At 39.9% G+C, this 17,762-nt stretch overlaps 1 protein-coding gene across 4 annotated transcripts in view; it reads left to right on the top strand.

Moving 5' to 3' along the window:
• Positions 1-17,762, top strand: part of OSBPL1A (oxysterol binding protein like 1A) — an 85,797-nt gene that overhangs the window by 39,249 nt on the left and 28,786 nt on the right. For 3 of the 4 annotated variants that reach the window (XM_014269630.3, XM_074549668.1, XM_074549675.1), the window contains 2 exons: positions 8,234-8,396; positions 15,255-15,411. In XM_014269630.3, coding sequence (XP_014125105.1) covers positions 8,234-8,396; positions 15,255-15,411 — 320 coding nt within the window. The remainder of the gene's footprint in view (positions 1-8,233; positions 8,397-15,254; positions 15,412-17,762) is intronic. The other variant, XM_074549680.1, reaches the window with a different exon arrangement.

Raw genomic sequence — 17,762 nt, 5'->3', positions numbered from 1 at the left:
GTTAAAGTAAAATGGGAAAAACAAATACATTTGAGAGGAAGACTTGGAATTGCCATTGAGTCTTACTTTAGAAACAAGCCAGAAAGAGCTTTTTTAGGCCTTGACTGTGCAGAAACACTTTGAAGAAAGCAGTTTCTCTGACAGAAAACTCAAATCCAAGATTTTTAGCCAAAACCAGCCTTGTAATCTGCAATCAGCAATTAGTCTCTGCAGTTTGCTCATGTGCTTTTAGACAGGTTCCTGGCTGGGAACTGCAACATTCTCCACTGGTTAAAATTGCAGTGCTTCAGCAGCCTCTGAATAAACAGGCTTTGACATAGCCAAATGTGGAAACAGGAGAGGGTAAGGAAGGCAGCAAGGTCTGTGTTGAGGAGGAAGTGTTAGTGTCTTAGGAGGGAAAGGTGGGAGGCAAACAGTCCTTGTCCCTAGCATGTGGCCAGTTCAGAAACTGTTATTCCCAGCAGTTTTGAATGATGAATTTTTTTATTAGACATGTACGCCGGGATAAGGCTGCTGCGTGCTCTCAGCATCTCCAGCTTTTCTCTTGAATGTCAGATCTCTTACAGCCTAAATGTCTGCCTGAGTTGACATGATCCTGCCAAAGTAAGAGTTCCTTCTGTGTGGATAGCATGACTTTTGCTTCTACTGCTCCTTCTGCTGTATTTTTCTAAGTTTTATGATCATGCCTGATCCTTTCCTTTATTAGCAGAATTTAATTTATATTAATAAATCAAATATAGGGAGATACTACAACTCTGTGCTCAGAAGAATGAAATGTAACAGTTCCAAATCAGCCCTGCTAAACTCGTCCTCTTGAACTTTGATGTGAATGTTCGTGGTTGACTAACAATGAACTCTTGTGTTCATCTGGGGAATGACTGAGGCAGTCGTATGACTTGTTCTACAAAGTCTTTGCTTTCCTCTATAGACTTCGGGTTGGGATGTAAGAGAACAGATTACCAGGACTTTAAACTGGTATGTATGGGGTTTGGTTGTGTGTATGTGGGTCTTTCAGCCTTTGTACAAAAAGAAACTGTATTGGTGATGTTTTCTGTATATGGGTCTGAAAGCAAGCCAGCTGTTGCTTCCAAGTGTTTTCTCTTTTGAATATGATGCTCTCAGTGAGATGTGGTACTCTGATGCTGTACAGTCAGCTGGCTGGACTTTGGAGATGAAGACTGATGCCGTCTTGTGATACAGTAAATAACCATTTGCCTATCACCAGTGAGCTCAACTTACTTCCTCGATTAAGTGATCACATCTTGTTTTACTTTTCAGTAGTTGGAGTAGCAGTAGTTTAATTCACTTTCAATTTCAAACTATGCTGGGTTTAGGTGTGATAGAGCTCTGAAGCTGGGTAACTGACAGGCTTATGGCACAGAGAGGGGAAAACCTGAGCAAGAAGTAATGGCTGAAGTAAATCATGACCTATTTTGGATCAGTCCTCTGTTCCCTGGGAAAAGTCAAGGCTGTGATGAAGTTTACAGGAGCTGATTTACTCCAGCAAATGAAGAGTTAGGATGCAAGACTTTAACATATGTTTACATAGCAGACATTTGTCACAAGTCCCTTGTGCTTGATGGTGCTGGGGAGTAGTGAGTCAGCAAGAGGTTCTTTGTAGAAGGGCTTGTGTATAAACAGATCAGAACTCTGAAAGGTTTGTGTAAAATATTTACATGCTTTAGGAATCTGGGGATGTCTTCATGAAATTGATTGCATCTGTTTGGGAACACTCTGTTGTTGCTTTAATGTGTGCTGTCACACTTGCAGTTTTTTGATGTGCCATAGGAGTATTCGTAAGTCACTCATTCCTTTATCTAGTGCCTCAAACACCTGAGGCATACTTGCAAAGCAGCATTCTGAAACTGGAATTGTTCCTGCTTTTTGGGGTGGAAGATTTAAGAGAAAAGCATGATTATACATATTCATATCATATACTGATGTGTGCTTAGTGGGAGTTCAGTCCCATGAGAAGAGGTAAAAATCAATCCTTTTCTAAAATTTGTTTTCTTTCTGGGAAGCATCTGGGAAGTATTGAAGTTCAATTATGGTTAAAACTATGAGAACTTTTGGAGTGAGTTCTCCTTGAGAACAACTGGTTTCATTTTTCACTTCAGTAGCAGCTTAAGCAGCAATTTGGTACTATTCCAGGTAGCAGAAAGTCTTAACAGCACTTTTCTTAGAAGTCTATCCTGTAGAACTAGTGCTGCAGTACCATGCTTTGAAGTTAGCTAGCAAAATATATAGAACTGTTCCATTTCTAAACAGATACACCTCGAGGAAAATACTCAGTCTTTATATTTCTACCTTTGTTCAAGACACAGAGGCAGGCCTGGCTCATTCTAGTGAGTTTTTTAGTTCTCATTCTACATTAATAGATTTACTCAGCACTAGTTCAAACTGGACATCATAAGGGACTGGCTTATGCAAGAAGGCACTAGCAATAGGGACTGTATTGTACTAACAGCAAAATTACAACCGTGCTTGTTAGAATAGACAAACTGTGTATATATCAAACTCTGCAGCGAGGTTGTGGTTTCCACTCTTTGCCTAACGTTTTTGGTAGGGGTTTTTGTTTGGTATGAAAATCACAGAGGGGACAGAGTTCTTGCTTTGGATTCCTGGTGCTTTTTGTGATGAGTTTTCCGTAGTGCAATGTGTTACACTGCAGTGCTCTGGAAGTTCTGTCTTTCAGTCTAGTATGTCCTGTTGGAGTAGCTGACCCTGGAAACCATCAGCTTCAGATGAATAGATGTAGTGTGAAACAAATGGCAGGTTTGAATTGCTTTATTACAGAAAGCATCAGGAGATGTTCACATAAAAATGCCAGTTCTACTATAGCAGCGTTTTTCTGATTCCTTGGTCATGTGTTAATTTCCAGCCAGGTGTTAGACTAGTCCCTGCCTTCCAGCTGAGAACTAGCACCTCATTTCTGTGCTTTGTGGCAAATATCTCATCAGAAATGACATTTCTGGGGGGATGAAATTTCTGTGGCAGTTGGACGAGGCCATTCATTTTGAAAAGCAAACCCTCCCTTCTGAGGCATCAGAGCGGTTGGTGAGGCGGTGTCACGGGCAGCTCTCCTGTGCTCAGCTTACTGCAGAGCAGGGTTGGTACGCAGTGTTCTGACATTCCAGCAGAGTCTGCCTTCAGATCCCCTCATGGTTTCTCTGTGAAAGAGGAGGTACTTCCTTTCAGCACAACTCTGAAGTCTGTGTGTTTTGGGCAGTCGCTCTCAGCACTGAAGTTGAGTGCCTGAAAATAAAATCCAGTTAAATCACACTGCGGTGTTGTGAAATCTGTCTTTTCTCTCAGTCCAGGAGAAGTAGGATCTAAGGTATGCTGTCTTTTAATTTACTGTTCTAATGTTGAAAGCATGTAGCACTGCATATTATTGGGTGTCTGTATTTGTTTTATGCCTTGCTCGCTGTATGTTTGCTTTAGTGCTTATTTTCAGCTGCAGTAGCATGTTGCTGAGATGATCAGTTATTAGCTGAGCGTAGAGTGGTGTGATCCTTTCCTACCCCACAGAAGTGCCACTGTTGTTGTGCATTAATTTAAATTAAAGGCATCCAGCACCAAACAAAGCAAGTATTTTGTGTATTGTACTAAGATGTCTTCAGGATGGACAGAGAGGCCTTGGTTACAGGCTGTGCTGATATAGTTCAAGACTTCACCCGTTAAAAAAGAAAAAAGGGAATAAAAAAGAGTGGTTTGGTGCTTGTTACTGGTCTCCTACCTACCTAAGTAAGACTGAGGGTACAGAACAGAGTGGGACTGGTGTACATTACACACAGATAAGCTTTTTGATATTTTGGAATAAGCATATGAAGTTTCTGCCAGTAGTACACAATGAAGAAATTAACTTTTAAACCATGCTCTTGTGCTTAGCAGGATTTTAGATAATATTTTCCTTTAACAAAAGAAAGAGCAGTTTGATTGCTAAAATAAATCACTTCTACCATTTAAACTCACAATGTGGAGTTCACAAATAGCAAATTTTACTGTAGTGTTTACAGGAATGTCATATAGGAAGCTGTTGGAAGCAGATTTCTATTCAATTAAACCAAAAGTGAAACTAGTTACCAGACCGTGGATATCAAACATCTTCAGCTGGAGAAGTATGTTTTTAAAAGTGGATTGTTGCACTGACCTAGATACACTGACAGAGAACCACCAAGACTTCAGTCTGAGGTTATAGCTATGTCTATAGCTGTAAGGATAATGATGGAGTGATTGTTTGCTTCTGTGAGACAAGGGTAGATAGCTTCCATCAGAAACAGGAAATCTGAAGTTTGACTGTAATACCATTCTCTTTGGAGATGGAAGCAGGACTGATCTAAAGTGTCCTTGTCTAACAGTGAGCACAAGCCTAGCTTTATTGATAACTATTTGCTGCTGTTCACAACATCTCCTGACAGGGATAAGGTAGGAGGCCTGGCCAATTGGGAACTCAGCTGGCCTCATGCCGGGTTCACTTGAGCACTTGGTACCACTTTCTCTGTAAGGCTCTGAGGAAAGCTGAGAATGCTGCTGGTAGCACAGGCATTGTGGGCACCAGTGACAGGGGTCTAATGGTGGCAGCTGATCCATGGTTGGAGGTTGAGGAGCTGAACCCAGTAAGATTTGCCATCTGTCTCTCAGCTCAGGCACCACCAGGAAAGGTGCAGAAACCACAGCTGTATTACAAGCTGTGCCTTACTCAGGATGTCAGTAAAATAATTATTCCAATACTTCCTCTTGCTCAGACTGGATTTCCAGAACTGTGTGTAACACAGGTATCTGCATCATTTTGGTGTGATATTTACTGCATTACATGAATATTTCTGTCAGTTCATAAAATGATTTAGTATTCAGCTGATACAACTTCACAAAATCAGGTGATACTTCACTAAAAAATGCTGGTCTCTCTGCATCCAGTTTAATAGACTGAAATGCTTCTCAGCTTTGTTGTTTTATGCTCTTCTTCCTGCTTATTACATGAATCCTACACTTTTTGTGTTAATAACAAATTTTAAAACTAGTCTGGAGGTTCCTTCTGTAATCTTGCAGATGTTTTTGTGTTGGGACACTGAAGAAAAACACAATGGGAAAGAAACAGCTTCTGCAAAAGGGATAAAGCTGAAATGCCATCTCCAAAAGTGGTGGTGGAGTAGGAAGGTAGATGGACTAATTCACGTCAGAATCCTGTTCATTGACCATATCTTGTGAATGAGAAATAGAGCATGGCAAAATTATGCAAAATGGAAATCTGCTGCTTACATTTTGGGAAAACTTATCACTCAATTGTCAATTCAGAGCATAAGATTATTGTCAATTACAATAATCTTATGCTCTGAAAGCAGCACCAATCTGCCTGCAGTGTTTCATGTTAAACTGGGAAGAGAGTGTATGTGATTCTGAGAAAGCAAAACAGCATCATCCCTTTACATTCAATTTACTGTAAGTAGGTTTTAGAAGGTGAACTTCATTACTTTGACTTATATTATTGACAAAATGGAAGTATCTCTTAAAGCTACTTGGTGTTCAAAAAAACCCCTGCTTATTTCAAGCAAGGTTCTTTCTCCTTTGTTGTTGAGTACGTCAGGGTTGTGCCAGCTTTATCTCTCCCAGCATTGCTTCTCTACAGGCAAAATCAATAAAATAAGGGTAGTAGAATCATTTTTTAAATCTTTTTTCATTCTCCTGTTGATGCTGTGAAACTGTTTTGGTGCTTAAGGATGTGGTGTTGTTGCAGTGTTTCCTGACAATGGCCCTCAAGGAATGACTAATGTAGAGGTGCCAGGCTGTAGAGATTGGTAGGGCAATCTCTGGACTCTGTCTGAATGTGTGTGTCCATCCCATAACCTCCATACTGTTGAAAAAAATGCTATATTATAACTTTCCATCTCAAGCCCCTAAATATTGATTAAGGTTGCTTTAAATCCAGTTTATTCAGTTATGAATGAATATCCCAACAATTGCAAGCAATAAAATTAAGTGGGTTTTCTTTATTCCTTAGCTTCTGGCTAGCACCCTGTTGCTTATGGAACAGATGAAAAGTTTGGGTATTTGTTGCCTACTGGTGTATAATTGCTGTACTAGTAAGTGTCTGGCAATGAGGAGGTCTGGGAGCACACAGAAATGTGAACCTTACTGTAAAGCTGGAAATTGATTTTACAAAAAGAGAATTTATTTGTAGTACACTTTTTGCAATTCTGAATAGCTCTACATTATGATAGGACAGAGCAACCTTAAGGTCAAGAAAGTACTTTTTTGGAGCAGGTGTGGTCTTTGGCCTGTGTGTGTTGTTGCTACTTTAGTCACACAACTGTGACTAAAGGATGCTGAAAGGGTCCAGGTTTTTAGCTTGTTTTAATTTTATTTTAATTTGCTGTAAGTTTTAGATAAAGATTTATATCACTCAAATCACTTACCAAAGCATTATAGCATAATGGCATCTAATTCAATTGTACAAATACAGTATTATTGCAAATAGCATTTTCATAACTGATTTTTCTTTGCTGTTTAATAAGAATGAAAAGTACCATTTTATTTTCAGTCCTCTATCCTCCCTGTATCAGGAGAGCAAAATACTGATGCTGTTTCTCTAAGCTGGTGGTTCTGTAACTGTTTGACAGCGTACCAAATGTATTTAGTAGAAACTGCCTAATAACAGATCTTTTGCAATGGCATGTCTGATTTGTATGAAACATTGCAGTAATTGGCTTCATTGGTACTGTCAGAGTGAACTTTAAATGAAAGTGACAGTAACTAGTCCAGGCTTTTTTCATTTTGTTCAGAGTAAAACTATTAGACAGTAAGTGACTTACTGGTTTTTCTGCTTTCAATTAGCAACCCAATTTTATACTCTTTTAATTATAATTTAATTGGATTCCCCCCTTATACTCGGAGCCTGGCAGCCAAAACAGCTGATTTAGTATTTGGCACAACTGAGGGGGTGAAAATTTCTTCTATAAATCTTTCTCTAGAGGATATGTTTTCACCAGCATAGAAGCTCTTTTCTGGAAGTGGCAAATCTCTTTTAATATCTCCTTGCTAGCTCCTTTTGTGCTCAGCTCTGAATCCACTGTTTGAGAAGTGGTTATAACCGAGGGGGCTGAAGCCTCCAAAGTAAAGCTTTAATGTAAACTGTAACCAGAGAGGACATAGGAACAGTTCTTAAATTAGATTCAAAAAGGTAATGTTGGTATATGTGTAAGTTGTCCCTGTAACTGTTCCAAGAGATTAATTGTCATGTCCTTGCATGTTCTTAGTGGAGGGGGAATTAGTGTTGTAAACTGACCTTTGAGAGTAAACTAGAGGACAAGGCAGGGGTTGGGGATGCTTTCTAAAAGGGACTGGAAGGAAGAAAGGGCAAGACTCGATGGTTTAGGGACTGAAGGAGAGGTAGCAGCACACTGAAGCCTTGTTGGGCTGGGAGAAGTGGCCATTTCTGAGCCTTCAGCCACAGCCCTTTCCCCTCTACTGGCAGACACAGAAGGCAGGGAGGCATCAGCAAAAAATAAAAAGAGGAAATAGGAAGGACATGTTGCTTTTCCATTACTAGTACTGAACTCAAAACATGGATAACATCATCTGCCCTGGAGCCCATTGCATGTGTGGGTTTTAGAAAAGGTCCACTGTCTGCTGGCCGGGCTTCTCTTTTTGTTAACTTCTGGCTCCTCTGCAAACTGTTCAGGGAGTTCAGAGGGAGGGCTGTTTATATCAACATTAAGTCAGCTACCAGAGGAATCTCTTTCTTAACCTCCTTCTGTAATCTTCAGGGTTAAATGTTTTCAGCTCATAGTTCAGTTGTAGTTATTTGTAGCTGGCATTCACATTTGCTCTGTAATTCAATTTAGATGATGCTGCTTGGCCTAAATTGGAGTGGACTAGTAGAAAGAGCTTGGTGCGCGCAGAAACCGATCACTGACTCTGTAGTTAAGGTCATCCAAGTAGAGAAGTAAATATTTCCCCGCTGTTTTAGGGTATAGTTATCTGGCTTCAATTCATTTACAGAATTGTGATTGATACTGTCAGATCTTATGTGTCAGATTTTTCAGCTACTAAAAATGCTGACTAACAACCTTATTGTCATCACACAAGTACTGTCATATTCTCATTAATCCATGCAGTTTCAGTTCCAGCTGTTTGCTAGTTATTTATTCATTAGAGTCTATTTTCTGAATAGCTTCCAGCTACACATTCTTCAGAGAGATGAGATTTTATTCATACATGTATCTACTTATAGGTGAGGAATTTGAAACTGGAGCATGAGCAGGAGAAAAACAAGATCTTGTCAGAAGCATTAGAGACACTCGCTACCGAGCACCATGAACTAGAGCAGTCTCTGGTTAAGGGATCTCCACCTCTCAGCATCCTCAGTGAAGAGCAGTTCTATGATGCTGTTTCAGGTAAGTGGTGATGTCTGGAATGTGAGTATGTAGACAACATGTGTGTAGTGAATGCTTTGGGGGCAGGTGGGGTGGGGGAAGAAGGTGGAAGCAGTCTAACTTCAAGTGAAATTTCTGCCTTTCTAACACAGACCTAATTTTAGGAGTAAGCTTGGTGTGTTTTATGAGTAAGACTGTAAAAATTTGCCCGAGCTCACCTGCAGAATTGTATTGCTTCACCTTAGGATGACCAAAGGTTAGAAAACCACAGAACAGAAGTGAAAGGTCTGATTGCTTGAGAGTCTACACACTTTTTTTTAAATAGAAAAACGTAAGGCTCTTATTTTGGGAAAGGTAACTGTATCTTGTAGCCTTTTTCAGTGGTGATGTGTGCTTTTTCCTTTGTTGTGTTGTTAAGACTAAGACTATAAAAATCCCTAATTTTTAGGGATAATGATATTAAGAAGGGCTTGTTTTATTTCAGTTTTGTGTACGTGAAGTGTTAAATGTGAAAGAAAAGGATGAATCAAAATCCTGCATGCATTTCTTAAATGTCTTTTCTTTCCTTATCTGTTCTTCAGTTGAATACCTTTCATAATTTCATATGCAGAACATGCCAATAGTTGGAAGGTTTTGAACTGCCTGAAATAATTACAGCATGCATTTGTATGGAGAGGCTGTACGTAGTGCATGCAGCTCAGCAGTAGCTCTAACTGGGTGATCCGGCAGCGCACACCTGTCTACAACTACAAGGGATCTGGAAAAGCTTGAGGGTGAACATAATCTAAGTGTAGCTGACAATTGGGTTGTGATGGCAAACTTCACTAGCAAGGATGGGGTTACTTTTTCAGTGAACTGAACTGTCTGATGCTTCTGACAGATGAGAAAAGCAGCGTTCTGAACTGAACAGATGAGAAAAGCAGTGTTCCCAGACTCCTTGGTAGGTGTTCAGCAGTGAGAAACTTAAGCCGTGAAAAAACAGGGAAAGGAAGTCTATGTACAGGAACGCAGTGAATCAACTTTGTGAAGGAGACTTTGCTGTTTGGCAAAGCAGCAGATTTATCAAGCCTTCAAGTAGAAGAGACTGAGGAACACTAAAACAAGTTCTTCCTCTGGAACCAAAGGAACAATTCTGCTGAAAGGCCTCAGGCTCTTTTGATTGTCAACAAAGCAGAGAATAGTTCTTTATGTGATGCAGTTGGAATGTAGTCTCTCCAGCTGGGCTTGCCTTGTGCATATGAGAGAATATTAAGCTTTAAAGAGCTGCTAGTTGATGCATCTCATAACTGACCTGATCTCTAAATACTGTTGAATGAAAGTGTCCAAAGCCACCTCTCCTGTTGTCAGAGGTGGTAGTTTTGTCCTTGCAAGCTACAAACAAATCGTGTCAAGTGGATTTGTAAAATTGGGAAATTTGCTGAGTGCGTATATATATACAAACATACCTAAAAAAACCCAAACATGATTTCTTTCTCCTTTGGGAGAAGTTACTTGACATAATTCATTTTAATTGCATTTTAAATAATTTTCTGGGGCAGACTTACTTTCTTGGCTGTCTGTCAATTTAATCAGACTGGTGTTAGATTCTCTTCTCTAGGTTGTTCACGTTTAGTGCTTTGCAGAGATTAAGGTCCTTTCTGTTTCTGAAGGGGGCGGGGATGGGGAGGTGGCTAGAAAAAGGGAAATGTGATGTATTTTCCTGACTGCTGAATACATGTTACCACTTTCACTTTAAGCATGAATGGAATTGGTTTTTTGTTGGTATGGTTTGAGGAGAGGGTTTTTTTGTTTCTGGAAATCTAAATTGCTACAACTGTCTGCAAAGCTTTTGCTTAACCTGATTTGCAAACTGATAGTGTCAAATTATATTGATTTTGGACAAATAGCCATATTCATGAATTGCCTTTTGAAGTTGTGTGGGAGATTGAGCAAACACCAATATATTTAACAGGGTGATATAACAAGTTATAATGTCTGTCAGTGGGAAAATGCCACTACTTAGAGTATTTTTTCTATAAGGATGCCATCTTTTTCTCTTGCAGTTCTATGAATTTTTAAATCCCTGCTGTAGGAGTGAGTTTAGAAGTGAGAGTGTTGCATAAGTAGGCTTGCACTTTGAGCTGAAGAATTGTTAGTTTTGACTTGACAGATTGAAAAAAGATGCTCCTGCTGCTTTATTTATTTATTTAATGTTTTAAATATAATTTTTTGTTTACTCTCAACAGAAGTATCACTAATGGGGCAATTCAGAGCAATTTTCAAGCAGGTTTTTTGAGGAAGAGGTGTATCAAAAAAGATGTAGTCAGTGCAGCAACTACTTGTCCCTATTTGCCATGCTCTGGTTCACATTGTAGAAAATTCCAATTACTCCTGAATGAAGCTGAATCAGAAGATATAGTCCAGCTCCTATTGGAGCTCAGTCCATGGCAGCAGAGTAAGAGCAGATCTGAAGAGAACAGCACTAGAAATGTATCTGGTTTGATTGTCAAGTCCTCAGCACCATCTGTTCCTCTTGCAGATCTGCTCCAGCCTGATCCATGCTACCTGCTAGTGTTGGCAGAGACTGAATTGTTCACTGTTAAAGTCTGTGGTGTGTGGTTCTGTTTGTAGAAATTGTGGCCAGAGTTACAGAAATATCCTCTTCCTTTTCCAACACTGGAGTGAGGAAAATGTTTGCAATGTGGTAAGATGACTTACTGGAGTTGGAGTTGATTTTCTGAAGTCTCCTTTCTTTGTATCTTTAAGTGATATGCTGTTGTCTGTACTTTTTGACTGTTGCAGTAATTCCTAAATCCCTGCAAAGAGAGAGAAATTAAAGGAAGAACCTAGAGAAAATGGCAGTTATTTGTCTTACCAAAGCATGGTATCCAGTGCTAAGAAGAGCAAAGTTAAGGGTGTTATTAGTCTGAACTCTGATAGCTGTAGGTCAGTCAGCAGCGCTTCCCAGCGGGGTGATCCGCTGATCATGGGCGTGGTGGAAATGTGTAATTAAACTCGATACCACACAGAGTGCTGCAGCTCTCACTTTCAGGATTGAATGCTTAACATGTGTCAAACTCTTCTATGTTTAAAGCAGGGTGGGGTGGAACGGGAGGGCTCTGGGGAAGGGAAGGAGCACTGAACAAGTGGCAGAATTCAAGAAGACCAATGCGTCTCCTAGAGAGGCGGAGAAGTTATTAGCTTTGATTAATACAGACCAGGAGCATATGAAAAGGGTATAGGAATGCAGAGGGCATTCAAAAGGCTGAAAAATGGCTAAGCAGGTCAAGAATTGAAGGGTAAAAGTACTTCATTTTTGCCTTTCAGATAAGATTCCCTTCTCATTTGCAAATTGTGCACCCAGTTTGGGAAGAATTTAGATCTTCCTTTGTTTTTCTCTTTTAAACGGATTTTATCTGAGAAGTGGGGGTTTTTTTTCTGCAAACAGGATTTTTGTGTGTGTTGAGAGGGTTATTGATGGCTTTGCATACATGCCATCTTGCAATAAAAGCAGTTATTTATTTACAGGAATATTTAAGTACACTGAAGCTAACCTGTCATAGTATAGCTTCTGCTGGTATCTAGCACTACTGGGTGCTGTGTTTATAAATAACTCTCCTAAACGGTACAATAAGTAGCAGACTACATCCCTTGTTGTTTCCCAGTTTGTCTACAGTAATCAGATCACTTAAAAGTAAAAATTATACAAAAAGCAAACAAACTTCTTGCCCTTCCTTCCATGTTTAGAGTAGTTTGTCAAGTGGCTTTTTTTGAACATGTACCAAAAATACTTCACAGCCTCTGTGAGAACACTGCTGCCTGTCACTTCTTGCCTTGAATAGAATTAAAAGAATGAACTCGGGTGTCTCAGAGGGATGGGAAACACCTGGCCAGAACTGAAACCCAACAGTGCTAATGGTTAAACACTATATTTCTCAGGTTTATTTATTAATGAAAAATATTGGCCAGACCTTCCTATCTGCATCTGAAAACTTACCAGTTGTAGCAATAGGAAATGAAGTCCCTTGAGTTAAATTTCTGTCATTGCTTCTGCTGTTTCCCTGTGCTCTCCCACTTTCGCAAAATTTAGCTGGTGTTTGTACTATTACTCTTTCAGGTTTTGTGAGCTGGAGAGCTTCCTAGTCAGCCTGGTCTTGTCTCAGAGATCACTTTAAAATTTTGGCTTATTCCTTCTCCCCCCTCCTCAGCCCACAACCCCTTAAGTTCAATTAAAAAAAAAAAAAAAAACCTTCATTTTCTCCTAGTCATCTGTTTGACAGCTGCTCTGTAGAAACTTGTGAATATAAATCTTTTTTTGCAGTGACGGGGGAGTATGCAAATCTTAATTCAGAAAAGAGTTCGCTGCAAGTGCACAGGGAAAAGCTCAGTTTGAGTTGCCTGTTGATCTGTGCTCACAGTACAGTACCAGGCTTGTGCACTCTGGCATCCTAACAGTCTCTCAAGGCTTGCTAAATTCGTTGGGTTAAAGGAGGTGGCTGAGGTTTAGGGATTGGAGACTGAGATTTTTGATGGCAGGTACTATTGTAGATGTACTTTCTCTATTTCTCAGAAAAATGGGTGAGGTTTCTCTAGGGAGAAACAGTTACAACAGTTGTGTTTCATTCTTATAACAGTTGTGTTTCATTCTTCTACTGTTTCTTCTTGTATAGCATGGTATTCTTGCATTAGGTAAGGCTCATGCCCTGGGGAAGGCTGTCTGGTCAGTGTCTGCAGCTCTGGGGAGGTTTGCAGGTGCAGAGCTCAGTCCAGCAGAATCCTCTCTTGGCACGGTAAGGCCAGCATGAGGAGAACTGAATGTGTGTGGTATTTAAAAATCGTTGTAATACTGAGAATTATATCCAAGAGTGACACGCAGTTCTGGTGAAGCTTATCTGCTCTTGCCTTTCTGCTCTGGAGTCCTGGGTCTGTTGCAGAGACTCAGATTGAAGGAATTTGCACACTATGACTCTTGTCTGAAAGCAAGACAGTCCTGGATAGTACAAGAGAAGAAAGGACCCTACAGGAGCCAGCCTTTCCTTTGTGTTACTGGGTTGGCTTCATGCTTTTCTTGTCATGATAACTGTTGGCACAGTTGAGCAGCTCTTTCAAAAGAGAGGTGGAGTACATACCTCAAGGAGCTTTATAGCTTGTTGTGTGGTCAGAAAGCTGAGGCCCCAGTTGGGTCACACTCCTAGCGTCTCTTCCTCTGCAGTATTTGGATGTGCAAGAAAATTCCATCTTCCTGGCTACCTGAGTTTAGGATCTCTGGACAAATCTGTATTTTATGTAACAAACTTGTCTCAAGTAAAAATGCTTTTCCTTACCCTACTTGTTAAATATAGTACCCACCAAACTAATGCTTTGATATGTTATGTCATAACTTGGCACAGAACTAGACTGACAAATTTGGGGAAAATTGTGAGAAGATTCTCTGGAGTGCCAGTCCACTTCTTTAACATATCCTGAGCACCAGCTGGCAGTTCTTTTCATTCCCTAGCAACTGGCTTAATTTCAGAACTGTCTTGGTGAGGATAGGCATGGATGTTTTAAGTGAAAAATCTCATTTATGCTTCTAGATATCTCTCTCTAGAAGAGATGGAGACATTGTGACATAGCCTATCCATTTATCAGGATTCTGTCCTGTTCCTGACCCTTATGTGATCTGGATGTGGTACAAAGTCCTCCTATCTATATACATGTATGTATGTATATACACACACCCTTCAGCAAAGCAATATATAATTTGCATGTTCTGGAGAAACTACTGGCATAGCTTTTTAAAGACAAAACAAGAAAGCACCTGGCATTAGACAGCTGTGAGCGAGATATTCTTTTGGACTCTGTGCTACTTCAGCAGATTTTGATTGCTGGTTTTGAATTAGAACGAGTATGTGAGAGAATGGCTAATTTTGCAGTTATTTCTCTGGGGTTTTGCAGCCAAGAGCAACAGCATATGCTGGAAGCAGTACATAGCAGGAATACCATCTACTGTAGATTGGGTTTATGTTTTTCAGGAACAGTGAGGCTTGCATTAAGCTGTTTGTCATTCAGTGTGGTACCTGGTTTCTGCTAAAGAATTTTTCAAATGAAATAGAAGTTGATGTCTTGACTTGTTCCCTCACTTCCTGGAACTTGCAATTGGATAATCCTTAGATAATCTTGTCAGGTTTGAAAGAAAACCTAAAATAGAAAGAAAACCCAAAAATACAGCCTTTGCCAGGAAATTAGTACCTTCTGATCTGGGGCAAGACTGTTCTCCAGAGCGGACAAACACTACCTGACCAAAACACCGGTTAGAAAGAAGGTTTTGTTGTTGATGTTTGGTTTAGTTTAAATGTGATGTGGATTGTACTATTAACCTGCCTTCCGCAGAACAAAGTTTATCTTGTTGATTGGTGAGCTTATCACTTAGACTTTGCTGGGACCTGCGTAGTTGGTGTTATCTATATGATTCATCCTTCTGTTCTTTGATACTTGTTCAGTGAGTTGGGAAGTGAAGGTTGGTGAACAGCACTGAGAGTCTTAGAACTTACACCTAACTGAAGAAGGAGTCACTACTCAAGGTACCTGTTTGTTTGGTAGGGTACTGGCATCTGTATGGCACTGGCACTTGTCCTAGGCAAGGTCTAGTAGCTTCAATTTAATAAATATGTCAGATTTTGGCTCAATTTGGTAGAGGATTTTTAATGTACTGTGGTGTTGCTTATTGTGCAATTTCTTTATGTCTAGATGCTGGGCTGCAGCAGTCTCTGGCAGTACTAGTTACTTACCAAATGGATGCTGTCATCAGGACACAGTAGGCTACTTAGGTTTCAGTTTTGTACAAGGCAGGGAGATCTGTTAGTGACTGAAGCCTAGCACAGGCGGTAGATTCATTAACATGCACCTGCTCTTTTGCAGATTCGGAATCTGAAAAATCATTAAGTGGGTTTGAAACAGCAGCAGCCTACTCCTTAGAGGACAGCATGGATTCAAAAGATACAATAACTTCAAGCATGTCTGAAGAAAAGGTGTGTGGAAGTGGGGAGGCGCTGTCAAACGGAATCAAAAAACACAGGTAGGATGTTGTCCATTCTTAAAGTTCTATAATGTGCATTAATGGTAATAGACCACAGGAATCTCTGAAAAACTGGCTTTAAAACTTTGTTAGGGGTGATTGACCCCTAACAAAGTAATTGGTTGTGCTATGATTTCATAAAGACTGTTTTTCCAAGGTGTGCTCCTTTGCATCTTGATGATCCAATCTAAATAAGTAAAAAGAAAATATATTATGCTGTTTAAAAATGGACACACTTGTTTTTTATTAGATCTTATTGAAATCTATGTGGATTTTAATTCCTTCATTTATCTTTAATGACCTGTACCTCCTATTGCCTCTTTAATTTCGAGTTATTTGATCCTTCTGTTGGTATCAGGAATGAATGAAAAATATTGCTAGCCTGGCATCAGAAACTCAAATGTGAACAAAGGGAGTCTTATTCTAAAAGTCTCATCCATGTTTTATGTGCTTATTTTGTGTTGTCAAATGATCCATTTTTGTTTGTTTCCTTGCCGATAAAGGAGGACAATAGGTCTGGAGTTAATGAGATGTAACAGACACCACTATTCTCCAGTTTCAGTGAAAGGGCAATATAACATTTGTGCTACAAATAAAGCCAGACTTCAGCATGTTTCAAAGAGACTATTCTGGAAGTGTTTTGGATGTACAGGATGATGAGGACACCACATTTCAGTAAAACCAGGAAAATAATATTTAATTTTACAGAAGGAAGCTAGATAGGCTTTAGTTACTTGGTGTCTTGGTAGTTCAGACTTCACTTCAACTTGCTGTTGAAGTGAGTTGGTAGCATCAGACCTGATGTTTTAAGGGTCGACCTGTGTGTGTCTCATGCTAGACAAAGACTGAAGCAAATGAGGGCTTGGGTGGAGGAATGAGTGTTCTGGAGAGATAACATAAACCAGCTGACTAAGCATGTTGGTTTGCTCTTGTGCTGTTAGCAAAGTGATATTTATGGCCTTGGCTAAGTGCCTTCCCTAATCAGAGCAGGAAGTTTGTGAGTGGGGAGGAAGCAGTAGTTGAAGGTGAACATCTGAATTGCCTTCACTGCCTTGGAAACAGTGAGGAGAGAGAATGCAGTACATAATGAACATGAAAATAATGGTGCATGTTGACTTGCACTGTATTGAAGAGTTCAAACAGGAATTACTCTTCCATCTACTATAAAAAATTACTTTCCAACTTCTTGTGATGCTGCACAGTGCTGTCAGAACTGCAGAGAGCAGGTGACTGGAGGAGCATTTCAGAGCTCCTGATTTTATGAAGAGTCATGAAAAGTAACAAATACATGTGCCTCAGTTGTTTCTCTGAGCTGCCTGTCTTCTAGTAGTAAAGAGAGCCTAGGATGTTGGAGTAAAATGGGTACATAAATTTGCTAATAATTTACTGCTAAAGAAAAGTGGAAACTTTTTTGAATCTCTTTTGCATTTAGATAAGAATGTGTGGCCTTATTTTTTGTGACTAAATGGCTATAGAATATATGGCTGTATTTTATGGGATTAAATGACTATAACAACATTATAGATTGAGCTGTAACATTAGGCTTTTTTACCTGGCACACTGGGAGTTGTCCCCAAATATATTGATGCAAACTCTTTCTCCCCAGAAGCTCAGACAATTTAAACTTTACCTCCAAGAGAACCTTCTCAGGGGATGTGAGATGTGTGGTATTTTTAGCCTCTTTTCTGAGGCTGTTGGTAGTAGCCATGTTTGGCCTGGTACAGCATCTGTTTCGTGTGACCTCAGAACTGTGGTACCTGCCTGGAGCTGCTGGCTCCAATTTGTGCCTGTTTTGTCAGCGGGTCTGGTTCTAACTGTGTTCATTGGTCAAATAGGCACTGCCTGCTTTCCCACCTGGGGCCTTTTCAGACCAAAAGCTGTAACCTCTTCATGCTAGGAAAAGTGAGAGATTCAGAATGTTTTAACATCCATTAATTCCATCCTTACACCCTTGAATTTGCTTATAACTTTTACTTTTTTTAACTTCTATTTGTGTTAACCACATGGAAACAAGTCCCTTAGAAAATAGATCATATTAATTTCTTTTGCTTAAAATCTTGCTACCCTCAGATGAGTAGAGGATCTGTGCCTTTAAGGTGGCACATGAGATTACCTGACACTGCTCAGCCCACAGTTTAAATAAGATTTTCTGTCTTCATCTGGACAACCTGAGCTTTAAACTGCGCCTCAATATTATTTGAGTAGTTGAGAGTTTTCACAGAGAATTGGAGGTTAGTTTTTGCTTGGCAGGGGGAGCATACATGCTTTGGGTTTGGAAATGTAGCAATAAATCTGTTGGTTCCAAGGAATTAAAAGTGTTGGGAAGTACATCTACAAATAGGTGAAGCCAG

This window comes from Zonotrichia albicollis, chromosome 1 (assembly GCF_047830755.1).
Source record: "Zonotrichia albicollis isolate bZonAlb1 chromosome 1, bZonAlb1.hap1, whole genome shotgun sequence".
Classification (NCBI taxonomy): domain Eukaryota; kingdom Metazoa; phylum Chordata; class Aves; order Passeriformes; family Passerellidae; genus Zonotrichia; species Zonotrichia albicollis.
The sequence above is the reverse complement of the archived record's forward strand: the minus strand, read 5'-3'. Positions and strand labels throughout refer to the sequence as shown.